This window comes from Monodelphis domestica, chromosome 4 (genome assembly GCF_027887165.1).
Source record: "Monodelphis domestica isolate mMonDom1 chromosome 4, mMonDom1.pri, whole genome shotgun sequence".
Lineage (NCBI taxonomy): Eukaryota > Metazoa > Chordata > Mammalia > Didelphimorphia > Didelphidae > Monodelphis > Monodelphis domestica.
In genome coordinates, this window is record NC_077230.1 from 417,821,799 (window position 1) to 417,835,233 (window position 13,435).

General features: G+C 55.7%; 3 protein-coding genes across 4 annotated transcripts; 2 read left to right on the plus strand and 1 right to left on the minus strand.

Annotated features, from left to right (window-relative positions):
- The first annotated feature begins 521 nt into the window (after positions 1–521).
- Positions 522–1,799, plus strand: IFNL3 (interferon lambda 3). The gene is made up of 5 exons (XM_056826211.1): positions 522–539; positions 919–990; positions 1,178–1,321; positions 1,456–1,536; positions 1,704–1,799. The coding sequence occupies exons 1-5, from the start codon at positions 522–524 to the stop codon at positions 1,797–1,799; spliced, it is 411 nt and encodes a 136-aa protein (XP_056682189.1).
- Positions 1,800–2,616: 817 nt separating this feature from the next.
- Positions 2,617–3,410, plus strand: SYCN (syncollin). The gene has a single exon (XM_007507896.2). The coding sequence runs from the start codon at positions 2,652–2,654 to the stop codon at positions 3,060–3,062; it is 411 nt and encodes a 136-aa protein (XP_007507958.1). The 5' UTR covers positions 2,617–2,651; the 3' UTR covers positions 3,063–3,410.
- Positions 3,411–3,573: 163 nt separating this feature from the next.
- Positions 3,574–10,542, minus strand: NCCRP1 (NCCRP1, F-box associated domain containing). Of its 2 annotated transcripts, none has more exons than XM_016422221.2 (7): positions 10,440–10,542; positions 9,678–9,998; positions 6,908–6,967; positions 6,687–6,738; positions 6,375–6,470; positions 6,073–6,211; positions 3,574–4,665 (listed from the first exon to the last, which is right to left on the minus strand). In XM_016422221.2, exons 2-7 carry the CDS (start codon positions 9,964–9,966, stop codon positions 4,525–4,527), a joined length of 777 nt encoding a protein of 258 aa, XP_016277707.1. In that variant the 5' UTR covers positions 9,967–9,998; positions 10,440–10,542; the 3' UTR covers positions 3,574–4,524. The 2 variants fall into 2 exon arrangements, with proteins under 2 accessions (XP_016277707.1, XP_016277708.1); XM_016422222.2 differs by lacking the exon at positions 10,440–10,542 and adding an exon at positions 10,282–10,415.
- Between the last annotated feature and the right edge of the window lie 2,893 nt (positions 10,543–13,435).

Here is a 13,435-nt window from a genome sequence, read left to right on the forward strand (position 1 = left end):
AAAGAAAAAGAAGAAATAGGGATGGGAATAAGATGGAGGACAGAGGGGTGGGAGATGAGTTGGGAGGAGGAAAATGAGGAGGGAAGAAGGCAAGAGAGTGATCTAGGTGGAGTCACAGAAGGGAATTCTCTAGGTGATGACTCTCATTGGAGGGTGTTTCTTTCTGCTTTCAGTTTCCCTTTCCCATTCCTCACCTTCTATACCTGAAAACACCTGAAGATGCCTGGCTTTGTGCTTTTCATCTAGGAGCAGCAGCGGGATTTCTGCAATCAAGTTCCATTTTTCCTACATCAAAGGGAATCTCCAGCCTGGCTGGTTAAAACCGTAGGGATGGAGCTACCTCCACTGTACATTGGTTCTACACCATGCTCGCTCTTAGAAGCCTTACGCTGGTCTGTTCTCTGTGGACTATGGGGCTGTCGATGTCCCTTACACCGGCTCCCTCCAGTCTTCCCCCGGAGAAGAGCTGTCAAATCCCGCAGTTCAAGTCTCTTTCACCTCGGGAGATGGAAGCCTTCACGATGGCCAAGGATACCTATGTGAGTCCCTGCAGGGTTGGGAGAGATCTTCATATCCTCCAGAATGTTGCTTTTTAGTCTGTCTCCTTCCACTGATGGTCTAACCTCTACTGCTGACCTCCCCCTATTTCCAATCCCAGCTTAATGTAGTTCTAGATCTAGCCTTGATCGCTTCCTGGCGTCTAAGATTCCTCTCTCCCACTTAGGTCTAACCTGAACCCTTTCTTCTTTTCCTCTGTGTTTCCAACCTTTATTTTCTCTGGATGCTACACTCATCCTCCCTGTCCCTAGACTCTATCCCTGTACTCCCTGGGAGTCACACTTGGGACCCTTCCAGAGAACCGAAGAGCCTAGAAAAGTCACCAACCTTTTTCTTCTTCTTTCACTCCCAAAGGAGAAGTCCATGCTTCAGAAAAAGAGGAAATGCAGCTCCAAATTCTTCCACAGGGGATGGGACTTTCGGCAACTCCAGGTGAGAAGGGAGACTTTATTCGGTCATCCCCTCATCTGTCAGTCCACCATCACCTTTCTCCCTCATCTGTGCCCTCTCTTCCCATCTCTTCTCCCCTCTTCCCTTCTCTGTCTCTCCTCCCCATCTTCTCCCCCCGCCTCTTCCCCCGCCTTTCCTTCACCATCTCCTCTCATCTATCCCCTAACAGCTGGCAGATCGTCCCATAGTCTTAGAGGCTGAGCTGAAACTGACTCTGGAGGTCTTGAAAGGCATCCAAAACCCTGAACTGCAGGATGTTCTGATTCAACCCTTACAAACCCTCAGCCACATCTACCGAGAGATCCAAAGCTGTGTAAGTCTGTCTCCCTAGTGCCTCGGTCCCATTGGGCTGGAATGCCTGGTTCCTTCTCCCCTCTCCAAGGCTATCAAATGCCTGGCTCCCCTTCCCTTTCCCTCCGGACTTAAGACCCTTCTCCGTTCATACAGGTGACTCCCCTGCCCTCTAGAGGACACAGGCTTCCCGGCCGCCCCAACAATTGGCTGCACAGGCTCACTGAGGCGGGGAAGGTGAGTTACAAAGGGGACTGGGCTTCATCTCTAGGCTGCTGTGGCCCCCTGGGTTAGAAAAGGGGTCGTGTCAAAGGGAGCCCAGGGTCTGGAGGAGGGGGGTTTAGGGTCAGGGAGACCCCAAATCTCCCGGAGGATCCTGATCCACTTGTCGTAACTCTCGGCAGGAATCTCAGAGTTGTCTAGAGGCTTCAGTCATGCTCACCCTCCTCCGACTCCTGACACAAGATCTCCGGTGTGTGGCGTACGGGGACCTCTGTTAACGCTCCAGGTCCAGCCCTGGCACCCTGACCTCCGCCTGGACTTGTGCGGTCAAAACCGAAACCTTATTTATGGACTGATGCGCTGCCGCCCAACGTATTTATTCCCTTGTCCCCAACGTGCGCCTGCTCTATTTATTATATTTATTTATACACCAGGAGAGGATTTTGTACTTCTGTATATTTTTCTACGTTTGGTCAAAAAATAAAATGATTTCTAATGAAATGAAATTCAAGCCCCGCGTGTCGTTGTCTAGGTTTGGGCTTGTGTGACTTGGCGTCGCCGTAAACAAGGGTGAGGGTGGGTTTGTGTGGGGCGGGATTGTGGGGTTGTGCGAGTGTCGTTGTGGGTCTGTGTGTGTATATTGGATCATAGCTGCCCGAGGTCAGCCATGGTGGCTCGTGGGTCTGCAGGATTGGGGGTCTGTGTGGGTGGGGGCCTGTCTTGATGCTCAGAAATAGGGGGGCCCTCTGGGTCTTCCTTGCCCTTCCTTGTGGCCTCTGGGAAGGCACCACCTGGGTGGAAGATTAGATTGGAGGGAAAAGGGTGTCCAGTCAGTCAATATTGGCTGACCCTGAGTGAGGACCGAGTGGCTTGGACGCAGGTGATAGATACCCTGGAAAGATGCCCTGTTATCTTTCAGGCGAGCCAGCTAGACGCTGGGTTTGTCGGGTCTTGTCAAGAGGGGCCAAGAAGGACCGGCAGGTGCTGGGATCCCAGTGTGCCTCCTACCCCCACCCCTTATCTCCTCCTGGCCAGGTTCTTCCTTTCCCACAATCCCTCCCCGAAGCTCTTATAAGGAAGTTGGGAAGCCCTGCTGGTAGGTGCCTGCTCTCGGGTGTCTGCCTTTGGCCATGGCCCCACTGCTCCTGCCGTCGCTATTCCTGCTGGCCCTGCTGAGGGCTCTGCCTGGCACCCAGGCTGCGTGTCCGGTCCCTGCAGACCTGAAGCCAGCTGACGGGCCCCGAGTATGTGCCCGCCTATTTGACAAGAGTGATGCCTACTACGAGAACTGCTGTGCCGGCTCAGAGCTCAGCCTGGACCCCGGCACTGACCTGCCCTACCTGCCTTCGGACTGGCACAAAACCGCCTCCTCCCTGGTGGTGGGTCCCCGCTGTGAGCTCACTGTCTGGTCTCGAAAGGGCAAGGGTGGCAAGACCCGCAAGTTCTCCTCCGGAGCCTACCCTCGCCTGGCTGAGTATCGCCTTGGCATATTTGGAGACTGGAACAACGCCATCGCAGCTCTCTACTGCAAGTGCAATTGAGAGAGGGCGCCCTCGCCAGGACCCTTCCCCATCCCGAGCCAGCCCGGCCTTAACCCCGTGCCTATCTCATTGCTACCCACGGGCCGGATGCCCAGACCACAGCTCCCAGCCAGAACCCAGAGCTTGAGAGCCCCGGAGCCCACCTGGAGCTCCCAGCTCAGCCTATCCGCTTTCTCGGGCCAGCGGAGCCCACTCTCCTTAGTTTCAGCCGTCACCCTGGGGACCCTCCTCCTTTGGGGCCACCCTCCGGGTCGTTAGCCTCATCTTTGTGTACGCGTGGCCACCTCTGCTAATAAGCTGGTGCCCCTAGCCCCAGATGCTGCCTCCCCCTCCATAAAGAGCTTTTGTCCAAACATTGACCCGATCGCTTTCTTTCTGTGCCTGGCAGTGTGTGTGTGTGTGTGTGGGGGGGTAGCTGGGTGGGGAAGGGCTCGGCGTCCTGATCATTTGGAGTTTGAGAGCTTTGCAGGACTTGCTCACCAGGAGACCGTCAAATGCAGGGAGCAGAGACTCAAATCAAAGCATTTTAATCTAGGTTTTTCTATGGGGTAGGAGATGAGGTGAGGCATTGGGGAGTCCCAAGGGGACCCCCTCCCAAGAGCTCCAGGGAAAAATCCTTGAGCAAACACTTATTCTGCAAATGCATCCCTCACAGAGATCTCTGCGGAAGGCTGGTGGCCCTAATGGATATGTCGGGGTGATGAGGGGTCCTCAGCGGATATTGGGGAAATCTGGAACCCTTAGGGAGGCTAGCTGGGGATAGGAGAGGTATTTAGAGAGATATTGGGGGTTCTGGGAAGATCTCAGAGAGGCAAGGGGCTCCTGGGAATATATTTAGGGCAAGGATTTTGAGGGGAGATGACTAATTCCCCAGGGAGTTGTTTAGGGGAAATACATGTCTGCAGGGATTTTTCAGGAGATGAGAATACCCAAAGGGATTCTGGAACGATGAGCAGGTCACTGTGAAGAGACATTTTCTGGGAGAAGAGAGGACTTTATGGGGATATATTTTGGGGGGAAATAGAGTGTTCCTTGGGTAATTGGGGAGCCCTGGGGACCCTTGAGGGGATACTCTTTTGGAGGAAATGAGCTCTGAGGGGGCATTTAGGGGAGAAAAGGCAGGATTTCCAGGGTATATTTGAGAAGATATTTTGGAACCTCCTCCCCCCCCCATGTTTGGGAGAGATAAACCCTTAGGGAGGCTATTCAGGGGGCTTTGGGGGATTCCTAAAGGTTTTAGGAGAAGATGAGGAGTCCCTTGGTGGAGAAATCTGGGATGGGCTGATGGTGGTTTCTTGAGAAAATATTTGGGCTAAAATGAGAATGCTCAGAGATACACCTGGGAGGAGGGAAGGTGCCCTTACATGGGGAGGCGGGAGGGTCCTTGTATGTCTACGTGATGGATGGAGGGGGTGGTAGAGAAGAAGAGAGCACTGGGATAGGGATGGAGGGGGAAGACGGGTCAATTCCGTAGCTGCAGAGACACTGAGGAGTCAGTCACTCGAGTTCTCCGGAATCCATCAGAGCCCATACGGTTCTTCGCTTTGTGCAGGAAGTGGATGAACCGGACTCCTGGGCCATAGCCTTTGAATACGTGAGACACCTTGAAGGGCAAGATAACAAAATGAGCAGCCTTTCTGGGCTGGACTGGGAAAGACGGGACACTTACCAGTCTGCCTTCCCTACTCCTTCCTCACCAGCCAAGTTTGGGGCTTGGAGGGATGCTCTTTAGGGAGACATTAGGAGGGAACACTAGGATTTGGGGAGAGGACAGAGGAGAGTTGGGAAGGGACACTGGGAGGCATTAAAAAAGGACACCAGGGAGCACTGAGGGAGGGCTCTGGAGACACTGGGGGGACACTGAAGGGCCATTAGTTGAAGAGGGACAGTGGAAGAGGACACTGGAGATCCTGGGAGAGGATACTGGAAGGCATTGGAAGGGAATTCTGAGGGGACATGGGAGAGGATGCTGGGGGACACTGGGAGGGAACATTGAGGAGATATTGGGAAACACTGGCATAGAGCAATGGGGAAATATTGGGAGAAACAGGGAAGGAAGGATTGGGGAAAGTTGGGAGGAAACGCTGAGATAGCATTGGAAGAGCCTGAATGAAAGCACTGGAGAACACTTGAGTGGGAACCTTAGAAGGAAACCTAGGAGAACATTTGGGGAATGCGTAATATTTGCAGAAGATACAGGGAAATAGTGGGGGATAGTGGAAAAGAGAGTGAAATTTGGGGTCAGTCAGAGGTTGTCCAGTTGTGTCTGACTGACTCTTCATGACCCTGCAGACCACAGCACAATAATACCACCCGTGGGGGTTTCTTGGCAAAGATACCACAGTGGTTTGCCATTTCCTTCTTCAGTAGATTAAGGAAAACAGAGGCTAAGTGACTTGCCCAGAATCACACAGCCAATGAGTGTCTGAGTTCACATTTGAACTCAGGTCTTCCTGACTCCAGATAAGGCACTGTGTCTACTGTGCCACCTAGTGCCTCAGTCAGAGGAATCCATTCAAGTCTTGGCTGCTACTCACTAATCCTGTGTTACCTTGGCTAAGTCACTTGACATCTCTGTTAGTTTCCTGCCCCTTTATTAAAATGAGGAGGTTTGCTTGGATGATTTCTAAGGTCCCTTGAAATCTAGGATCTAGGATTGAGGAACAGGGAGAATGGCTCAGTGAGGACCCTGTAAGGTACACTGGAGTCAGGGGAGAGTGGAGGTCAGTGAAGGATATTAGAGAACAATCAAAGACAGGGAATTTTAGAGAGATTCTGAGTCCTCCAATTGGTAGCCTGGAGTCAGAAGACTTGAGTTGAAATCTGACCTCACACTCCTTAGTTGTATGACTCTGGGTAAGTCACTTAATCCTGGTTGCCTCAGTTTCCTTATCTGTCAAAAGAGCTGGAGAAAGAAATGGCAAACTGAAAACCCCAAATGGGGTCATGAAGAGTCAGCCATGACTGAAACGACTTGACAACGAGAACAGGAGAATGCTCAGGGTCTCACCTGGCACCAGTGTCCAGTTGGGTCCTTTGGAGAGGGTCGAGGAGCACTGTGGTACTGCCGGATGATGGTGCGTCTGTCTGCCGCCAGGAGCCAGACATGGAGCTCGTACACATACGTATCCAGGTGGCTGTTCTCAAACCTTGAAGGGGGTTAGGGGGGATAGGAGATGGGGTGGAGAGGATGAGATCAGATCCAGGGCACCCACCTCTGAGGCCCCAGCAGGGGAGGCAGGACCCCTGGAGGTCCCCCATTCTCAGTCAGACTCCCAATGCTTGGTCCTCCCGACCTCTCAGCTTCCATACCAGTCCATGACGGTGATGTCTGGCTGCTGCCTGTCTAGCAGCTCTTCCCACAAGCCCTCAGCCAGAAGGTCTATACATTGTTGCTTCACCGTCCAGCTGGAGGCAAGAAGAGAGGGTTGGGTAGGGCCTGGGGTCCTAGGCCTGTGCTCTCCCTCCCCAGATAGTCTGCGCTATCCCTGAGATAAGAACCCCAGCATCTGGCTTCCTTGCCCTTCTCCCCCTGAGAACCCGAGACTCCTGCCTCCCTTCCTCCTTCCGGGTTGAGGCCACAGCTCAAGGGAGGCCTCAGAGGTCTCAGCCTCCAGTCCTCACCTGAAGCTGGGGAGCAGTTTCTCAGTGCTGATCTGCCATCCACTGAAGTTACCTGAGAGAGGGAGGGAGGGAGGGAGGGAGGGAGGGAGGGAGGGAGAACAGGGCTGGATCCAGCTCCCAGGCTCCTCCCCCCACCCCCAGTCCATTTCTGGGAGAACCATGGAGAGGGAAGACAGAAGCTCCTTCTTCACTTTCCCCAGCCCCTCCATTCCTGCACTTACCCAAGGTCTCCAGGGGCCGAGGAGGACCACAGGGGGGTGGTGGTTCAAAGATGTTGATGCCTGAAATAGGGAGGGAAGGCTCAGAGCCTCACAGACCCTCCCCTCCCAATCCCACCAATGATCCTGACCCCCCACACTTACCCCTAGACCTCTCACTGATCCTTCTTGGACTCCCTAGTGCCCTCTGACCCCATCCCTTACCAACTGCCTTGTTACAGTGCTCCAGATGCCTTCCAGTCCTCAAACGGCCCTCTTGGCCTTTGCTAATTGCCCAAATGCCCATGAATCCCCGGCCACCTTTCCTCTCAAGCCCCTCATTCCCACTCCCTCCCAGGATCAGCCCTCCCGGAAAAAGATCTCAGGTTCCCAGCTCCTCTGGCTCTTCCCCCAGGCAAAGCTAGACTGGCTGGGCCAGGGTGAGTCAGGGCCTTGGGGCTGAGAACAATGTCTGAGAAACCAACTCCCCTCTAGTAGGGGTGGGGTTGGGTGTGGAGATGTCAGAAGCCAAGAGGCATCGGAGTATCAGAAAAGAGATCCATTAAATTCAATGTCAGGATTAGAACCCAGGATCGAGGCCAGAGGGAGCCAAGGGGCAGGGAGAGAGATAGAGGGACACTACCTCCCCCTCTCAGGGACAACAATGAAGGGATGGGATCCATAGGGAACAGCTCAGAAAAGTGCTAGGTCTAAGTAAATACAAGGCAGAGACAGAGGGAAAGACTGAGACTCAAGGAGGGAGAGGCAGAGAGTTAGACTCTGGGAGGGAGAGACAGAGAGACAGAGAGATAGATTCTGGGAGGGAGAGACAGAAAGACTCAGGGAGGGAGAGGCAGAGAGTTAGAGAGACTAGGGAGGGAGAGAGAGACTGGGGAGGGGGAGAGAGACTGGGGAGGGGGAGAGAGAGACTGGGGAGGGAGAGAGAGAGAGAAACAGGGAGAGAGAGAGAGACTGGGGAGGGGGAGAGAGAGACTGGGGAGGGAGAGAGAGAGAGAGACAGAGACAGAGACAGAGAAAGACAGAGAGAGAGACAGAGAGAGAGACAGAGAGAGAGAGACAGAGAGAGACAGAGAGAGACAGAGATGGAGAGGGAGAGACAGAGAGAGAGAGAGGGAGAGAGAGAGACTGGGGAGGGAGAGAGAGAGAGAGACAGAGAGAGACAGAGATGGAGAGGGAGAGACAGAGAGAGAGAGAGACAGGGAGAGAGAGAGACTGGGGAGGGAGAGACAGAGAGAGACAGAGAGACTCAGGGAGGGAGAGACAGAGAGACTCGGGGAGGGAGAGACAGAGAGACTCGGGAAGGGAGAGACAGAGAGAGAGGCAGAGAGACTGGGTAGGGAGAGGCAGAGACAGAGACTTAGGGAGGCAGAGACAGAGAGACTCGGGGGAGGGAGAGACAGAGAGACTCGGGGAGGGAGAGACAGAGACTCGGGGGAGGGAGAGACAGAGACTCGGGGAGGGAGAGACAGAGACTCGGGGAGGGAGAGACAGAGACACAGGGAGGGAGAGACAGAGACTCGGGGAGGGAGAGACAGAGACTTAGGGAGGCAGAGACAGAGAGACTCGGGGGAGGGAGAGACAGAGAGACTCGGGAAGGGAGAGACAGAGACACAGGGAGGGAGAGACAGAGACTTAGGGAGGGAGAGACAGAGACTTAGGGAGGCAGAGACAGAGAGACTCGGGGGAGGGAGAGACAGAGAGACTCGGGAAGGGAGAGGCAGAGAGACTCGGGGAGGGAGAGGCAGAGAGACTCGGGGAGGGAGAGGCAGAGAGACTCGGGGAGGGAGAGGCAGAGAGACTCGGGGAGGGAGAGGCAGAGAGACTCGGGGAGGGAGAGACAGAGACTCGGGGAGGGAGAGACAGAGACACAGGGAGGGAGAGACAGAGAGACTCGGGGGAGGGAGAGACAGAGAGACTCGGGGAGGGAGAGACAGAGACACAGGGAGGGAGAGACAGAGAGACTCGGGGGAGGGAGAGACAGAGAGACTCGGGAAGGGAGAGACAGAGAGACTTAGGGAGGGAGAGGCAGAGAGACTCGGGGAGGGAGAGACAGAGAGACTCGGGGAGGGAGAGACAGAGAGACTTAGGGAGGGAGAGGCAGAGAGACTCGGGGAGGGAGAGACAGAGAGACTCGGGGAGGGAGAGACAGAGACTCAGGGAGGGAGAGACAGAGAGACTCGGGGAGGGAGAGGCAGAGACTCAGGGAGGGAGAGACAGAGAGACTCGGGGAGGGAGAGACAGAGACTCAGGGAGGGAGAGACAGAGAGACTTAGGGAGGGAGAGGCAGAGAGACTCGGGGAGGGAGAGACAGAGAGACTCGGGGAGGGAGAGGCAGAGAGACTCGGGGAGGGAGAGGCAGAGACTCGGGGAGGGAGAGGCAGAGAGTGAGGACAGACCGACACAGAGATACACAGAGACAGACGCAGAGGAAGAGGGGATGAACGCCGAGACCGAGAGACAAAGCCAACTGAGCGCCATCCGAGATGGATCTCGGGAGCTACAGAGCATCCCGAGAGAAGCTAAGGGCAGACAGACGAGGGACCGGGACGGGAGAGACGGAGCTAGGCAGGGGCTGAGATAAAAGACCCAAAGGGAGACGGACAGGAGGCTGCAGGCTGCTGGACAGAGATCTAGGGACGTCGGGAGGCCGGCTGCCGCCCCGCTCGGTCCCCAGGCTCCGGCCACTATCCCCCTGCTCCGTCCCATCACCCCATTCGCCCCTCCTGCTCCCCCCCCCCCCCGCCCGCGTTTCCTGCCCGGGTTCGAGCCGCACCCTCGGGGTTCGGTGAGCGAAGCAGGTTGCGGTAGAGGGGCCTCTGCACGTAGAGAAGCTTCCAGCTGAGCCCCTCCGGCAGCTTCAGTTCCGCCCCGGAGGTCCCCCACTCGTCCAGCAGCAGCTGGCGGGCACCCAGTTCCGATGGCACGGGCAGAGGGGACACTCCGAGGACGGAGCCAGGCGACAGAGGCGGCGGGGGCGTGGGAGCCCGCGGAGGAAAGGGGGGAGACCGGGGTCTCGGCACTTCCTTCTGCCCCTCAGGTCCTCCTTCGGCCGGGCCGTCCATCTCTCTCGGTCTCTTCCACAGGTGTGGGGTTCCTGAGGGCGAGGCCACACCGTTGCGGTATTTAAGGAGGAGCCACTCGAGGTGGGGAAAGACCCACGAGTTCTTGTCCTTCCAACCCTTCCCTCTCCCTCAGGAGCCCAACCAGCCCTTCCCCCATTGCGGGGGGGGGCCCAAAGGGGATCTTGGTTCCTTCCAAACCCCTCATCCCGCCGCCCTCCGGCCCAGGCGGCCTCCCCCTTCCCCCAAGCCCTGGGCCCACGGGGGCCAATCCCCAAGTTTCGCCCCTTCGGCGGGGATCCAGGGGCCAGCCCGGACCTGCAGAGAGGACACAGGCAGCCCCTTCCTTCTGGGAAATGGGGAGCGCGACGGGCAGGACAAATTAGGATGCTAATGCTAGGATGGGGCCCTTCCTAATGAGGCCCATCGCCCTCGTTAACATTCCTAATGACACGATGAAAGCGGAGCCCCCGGACCTCAGAGGATCTCGGAAAGCCCTCGGGCCACCTTGCAGACCGGCTGGGCGCAGGCATCCAGGCCCCAGGCCACTTCCGGCTTCCATCGCTAAAGCCCCGAAACCGAGGGCGGTCAGGCGAGGAATTGGGGGAGGGGAGGGGAGAAGGAAGGCCTGGGAGAAACACCCACCCACCACAGACATAAACACACGCCCCACCCTGGGCTGGCCAGGCCCCGCTCCCTCGAGACTAGCGGAGGTGGAGGGAAGAGAGCCACAGGAAGGACCAGGATGGGTGGGAGCCATGCATCTAATGTAATGAGCGCTCTGTGTCCTCATCGGAGAATCCAGGCCAGGGAGGGGCCTGGAGCCAGGAGCCCAGAGGGCAAGAAGGGCGATCCCACATCCTCCCCAGACCTCTTCAGGGGTAAACAGAGGGAAACGTGCCAGCCGTGGAGTCCCCGGACGTGAGTTCGAATGGTGCCTTGCCATTTGCTGCCTGCATGACCTTTCATGACCTCTCTAGGCTCTTTGTAAAATGGAAGTAGTTGGACTAGCTTGACGTCTTGGGTTCCTTCCAGTTCTGCCTGAACAGTAGTCACTGGGATCTTGGGTAAGAGCAAAGGCCGGACCCACCTCCCGGGGATGAGCCGTCCTCCCCACTGACCCAGGGAAGGGAAGCCAGGTAAGGGGAGGAGCTCAGCCCGTGAGTCAGTGAGCATCTGTTGTTGTTTCTTGACTCTTCCTGACCCCGTTTGAGGTTTGTTTTTTTCAACCTTAGAATCAATAGGGTGTATTGGTTCCAAAGCAGAAGAGTGGTCAGGGCTTGGGGGTGAAGTGACTTGCCCAGGGTCACACAGCTAGGTGGCCATATTTGAAACCAGGACGTCCCATCTCCGGGTCTGGCTCTCAAAGCCCTGAGCCCCCTGGCTGCCCCCTCTTTGAGGTTTTCTTGACAAAGATCCTGCCATGTCCTACTCCGGCTCATTTTATGGATGAAGAAGCAGAGGCAGACAGGGTGAGGTGACTTGCCCAGGGTCCCACAGCTACTGCGTGAGGCCGAATTTGAACTGGGGAAAATGCTCTCCCACAGCACACCTAACCACCTCCACTCGCCCCCAAGCATTTACTGGATCCTTTGCACTCCACACAAGGGCGCCCGGGCTCCGGTGGAGACAACTACAGCCTGCAGGGGGAGACAGAGATCCACTCCCTGGTCTGGGGAGGGAGGAGAGGGGGCAGGGCTAGACCCAGAGGCAGCAATGGCTGGGACAAGCTCCCTCGGGGGGCTCCAAGTTGGTGGCTCTTGCCAGGGACGAATCTCTTCCCCGCCTATCAGTTATGCCAATCAATTATGGGTGACCAGTCGGGCATCGAGGTTAAAAGGCGTGAAGATGGAACCGCCCAGAGGGGAGGCTCTAGCAAGGTAGGGCACTTGGGGGTGTGGGGGCCCCTCGGAGGGAGGCAAGGTTGTGACCCATACTGCCCGATGGGGGACAAGCCACTGGCCCTCTGGGACGTCTCCCCAGCAAACACATGCAAGCTGAGGGCAGCCTGCCGGCCTCTTTTCACCAGAGGGAGGCAACCTTTCTGAAAGGCGGCTTGTTCCTGGAACCTCAGCGCAGGAAGGAACCTGAGAGCAGCTGGACCATTTCAAGCCTAAGACAGCCCTCCCCCTGTCAGAGGTCGATATCTCTGGGTCTATCCTAAAGATCTGAGAGCCCTCCTCAGAGGTCGAATTCTCAGGGTCCAAGTGCCCTGGCCTCCACCTTTTAGTTTCCCATGACAAGAGCCCCATCTACATTCTTGTTACACTTTCCCTTGGACCTTTCTCACCGGGTGATTGTAATTCCTGTGGTTTTTACCTGTAAAAGACCTACCAAGTTTGTAATAAACCCGAATCCATTGCCACCGGCAGCTGGGTCCCTTCTGACCCCACACTGTGATTGACTGTGATTCTTACCTTTCCCCTCACTCTCATCTTCAGGTGAGGTCCTTCTTATTTCTACCTTTAGGTTTTCTCTTACTTATTTTCCCCATTCCTTACCTCCAGAACCCCGGTCCCAGGCCAGCCCCCCTCTGGGGCTTTAACATTTCCCCAAAGGGGAATCAAGGCATCAGGGGCACAGCCTCTCTCTGGACATTTAAGTCCAACCATGAGTGGCTTTGACACCAGCATGGTGAGGCAGGCCAGGCATCTGACTTGAGTGATCATGATCCTGCCACTAGCTTCCTTGCGGATACAAGGAAGGGGTTGTCATCTCTAAGCACCATTGAAGCTGTGTCAAGGAAGCTCATCCCCTCCCCTTCCTGAGTAACTTTACCTGTCTATCAAACATTCCTGACATACCACAGTTGCACCAGGGTTGCACTGTTGTACTGTACATCAATAAAAGTTAAGATTTGGGGCAGAACCGGAGACCAATGAGAGGACCATGAGAAGAGACAGAGCAGGCAGGTGAGGGGGAATGAGGAAGACTGGCAGGCTGGGCACCATGCGGTCAGGTTACTTATAGGAATATTATCTACCCTTCCAATGAACTTAATAAAATATATACATCTGAACAGAAATAATATCATTAATTATTACAGCTGTTATTTATGGAAGGGGAGCTCCTACTTCCACATAGGCCACTGGCCAACCTGGAACCTCACGGAGTCCAAGGCCACGTAAAGTGGGGGGTCTGATGTACTATAGGGCGTGGACTGAATGTGATTGAAGAACAAGGAAGCTATTTGTCAAACTTCCCCATCTCAGGGTGAGTAAAATCAGTTGTACTCCTTAGAGGATTGTAGGCCAGTCAGACCCTCTTGGAGGCCTCATGGGAACCACCCAGAGGTCCTGGGTCCAGGACTACTCCAGCTTGGCCTACCACACAGCTTCCTCCCAAAAGAAAGCCCACATCTTCCTGGGACCTTCTTCATTTCAAGGCTCTGGAGAAAAGATGACGACCTGCTCCCATCATTCCCCCCTTCCCACCCACGGCCCAATCCCAGAGACCCACACTCAGCGACAGC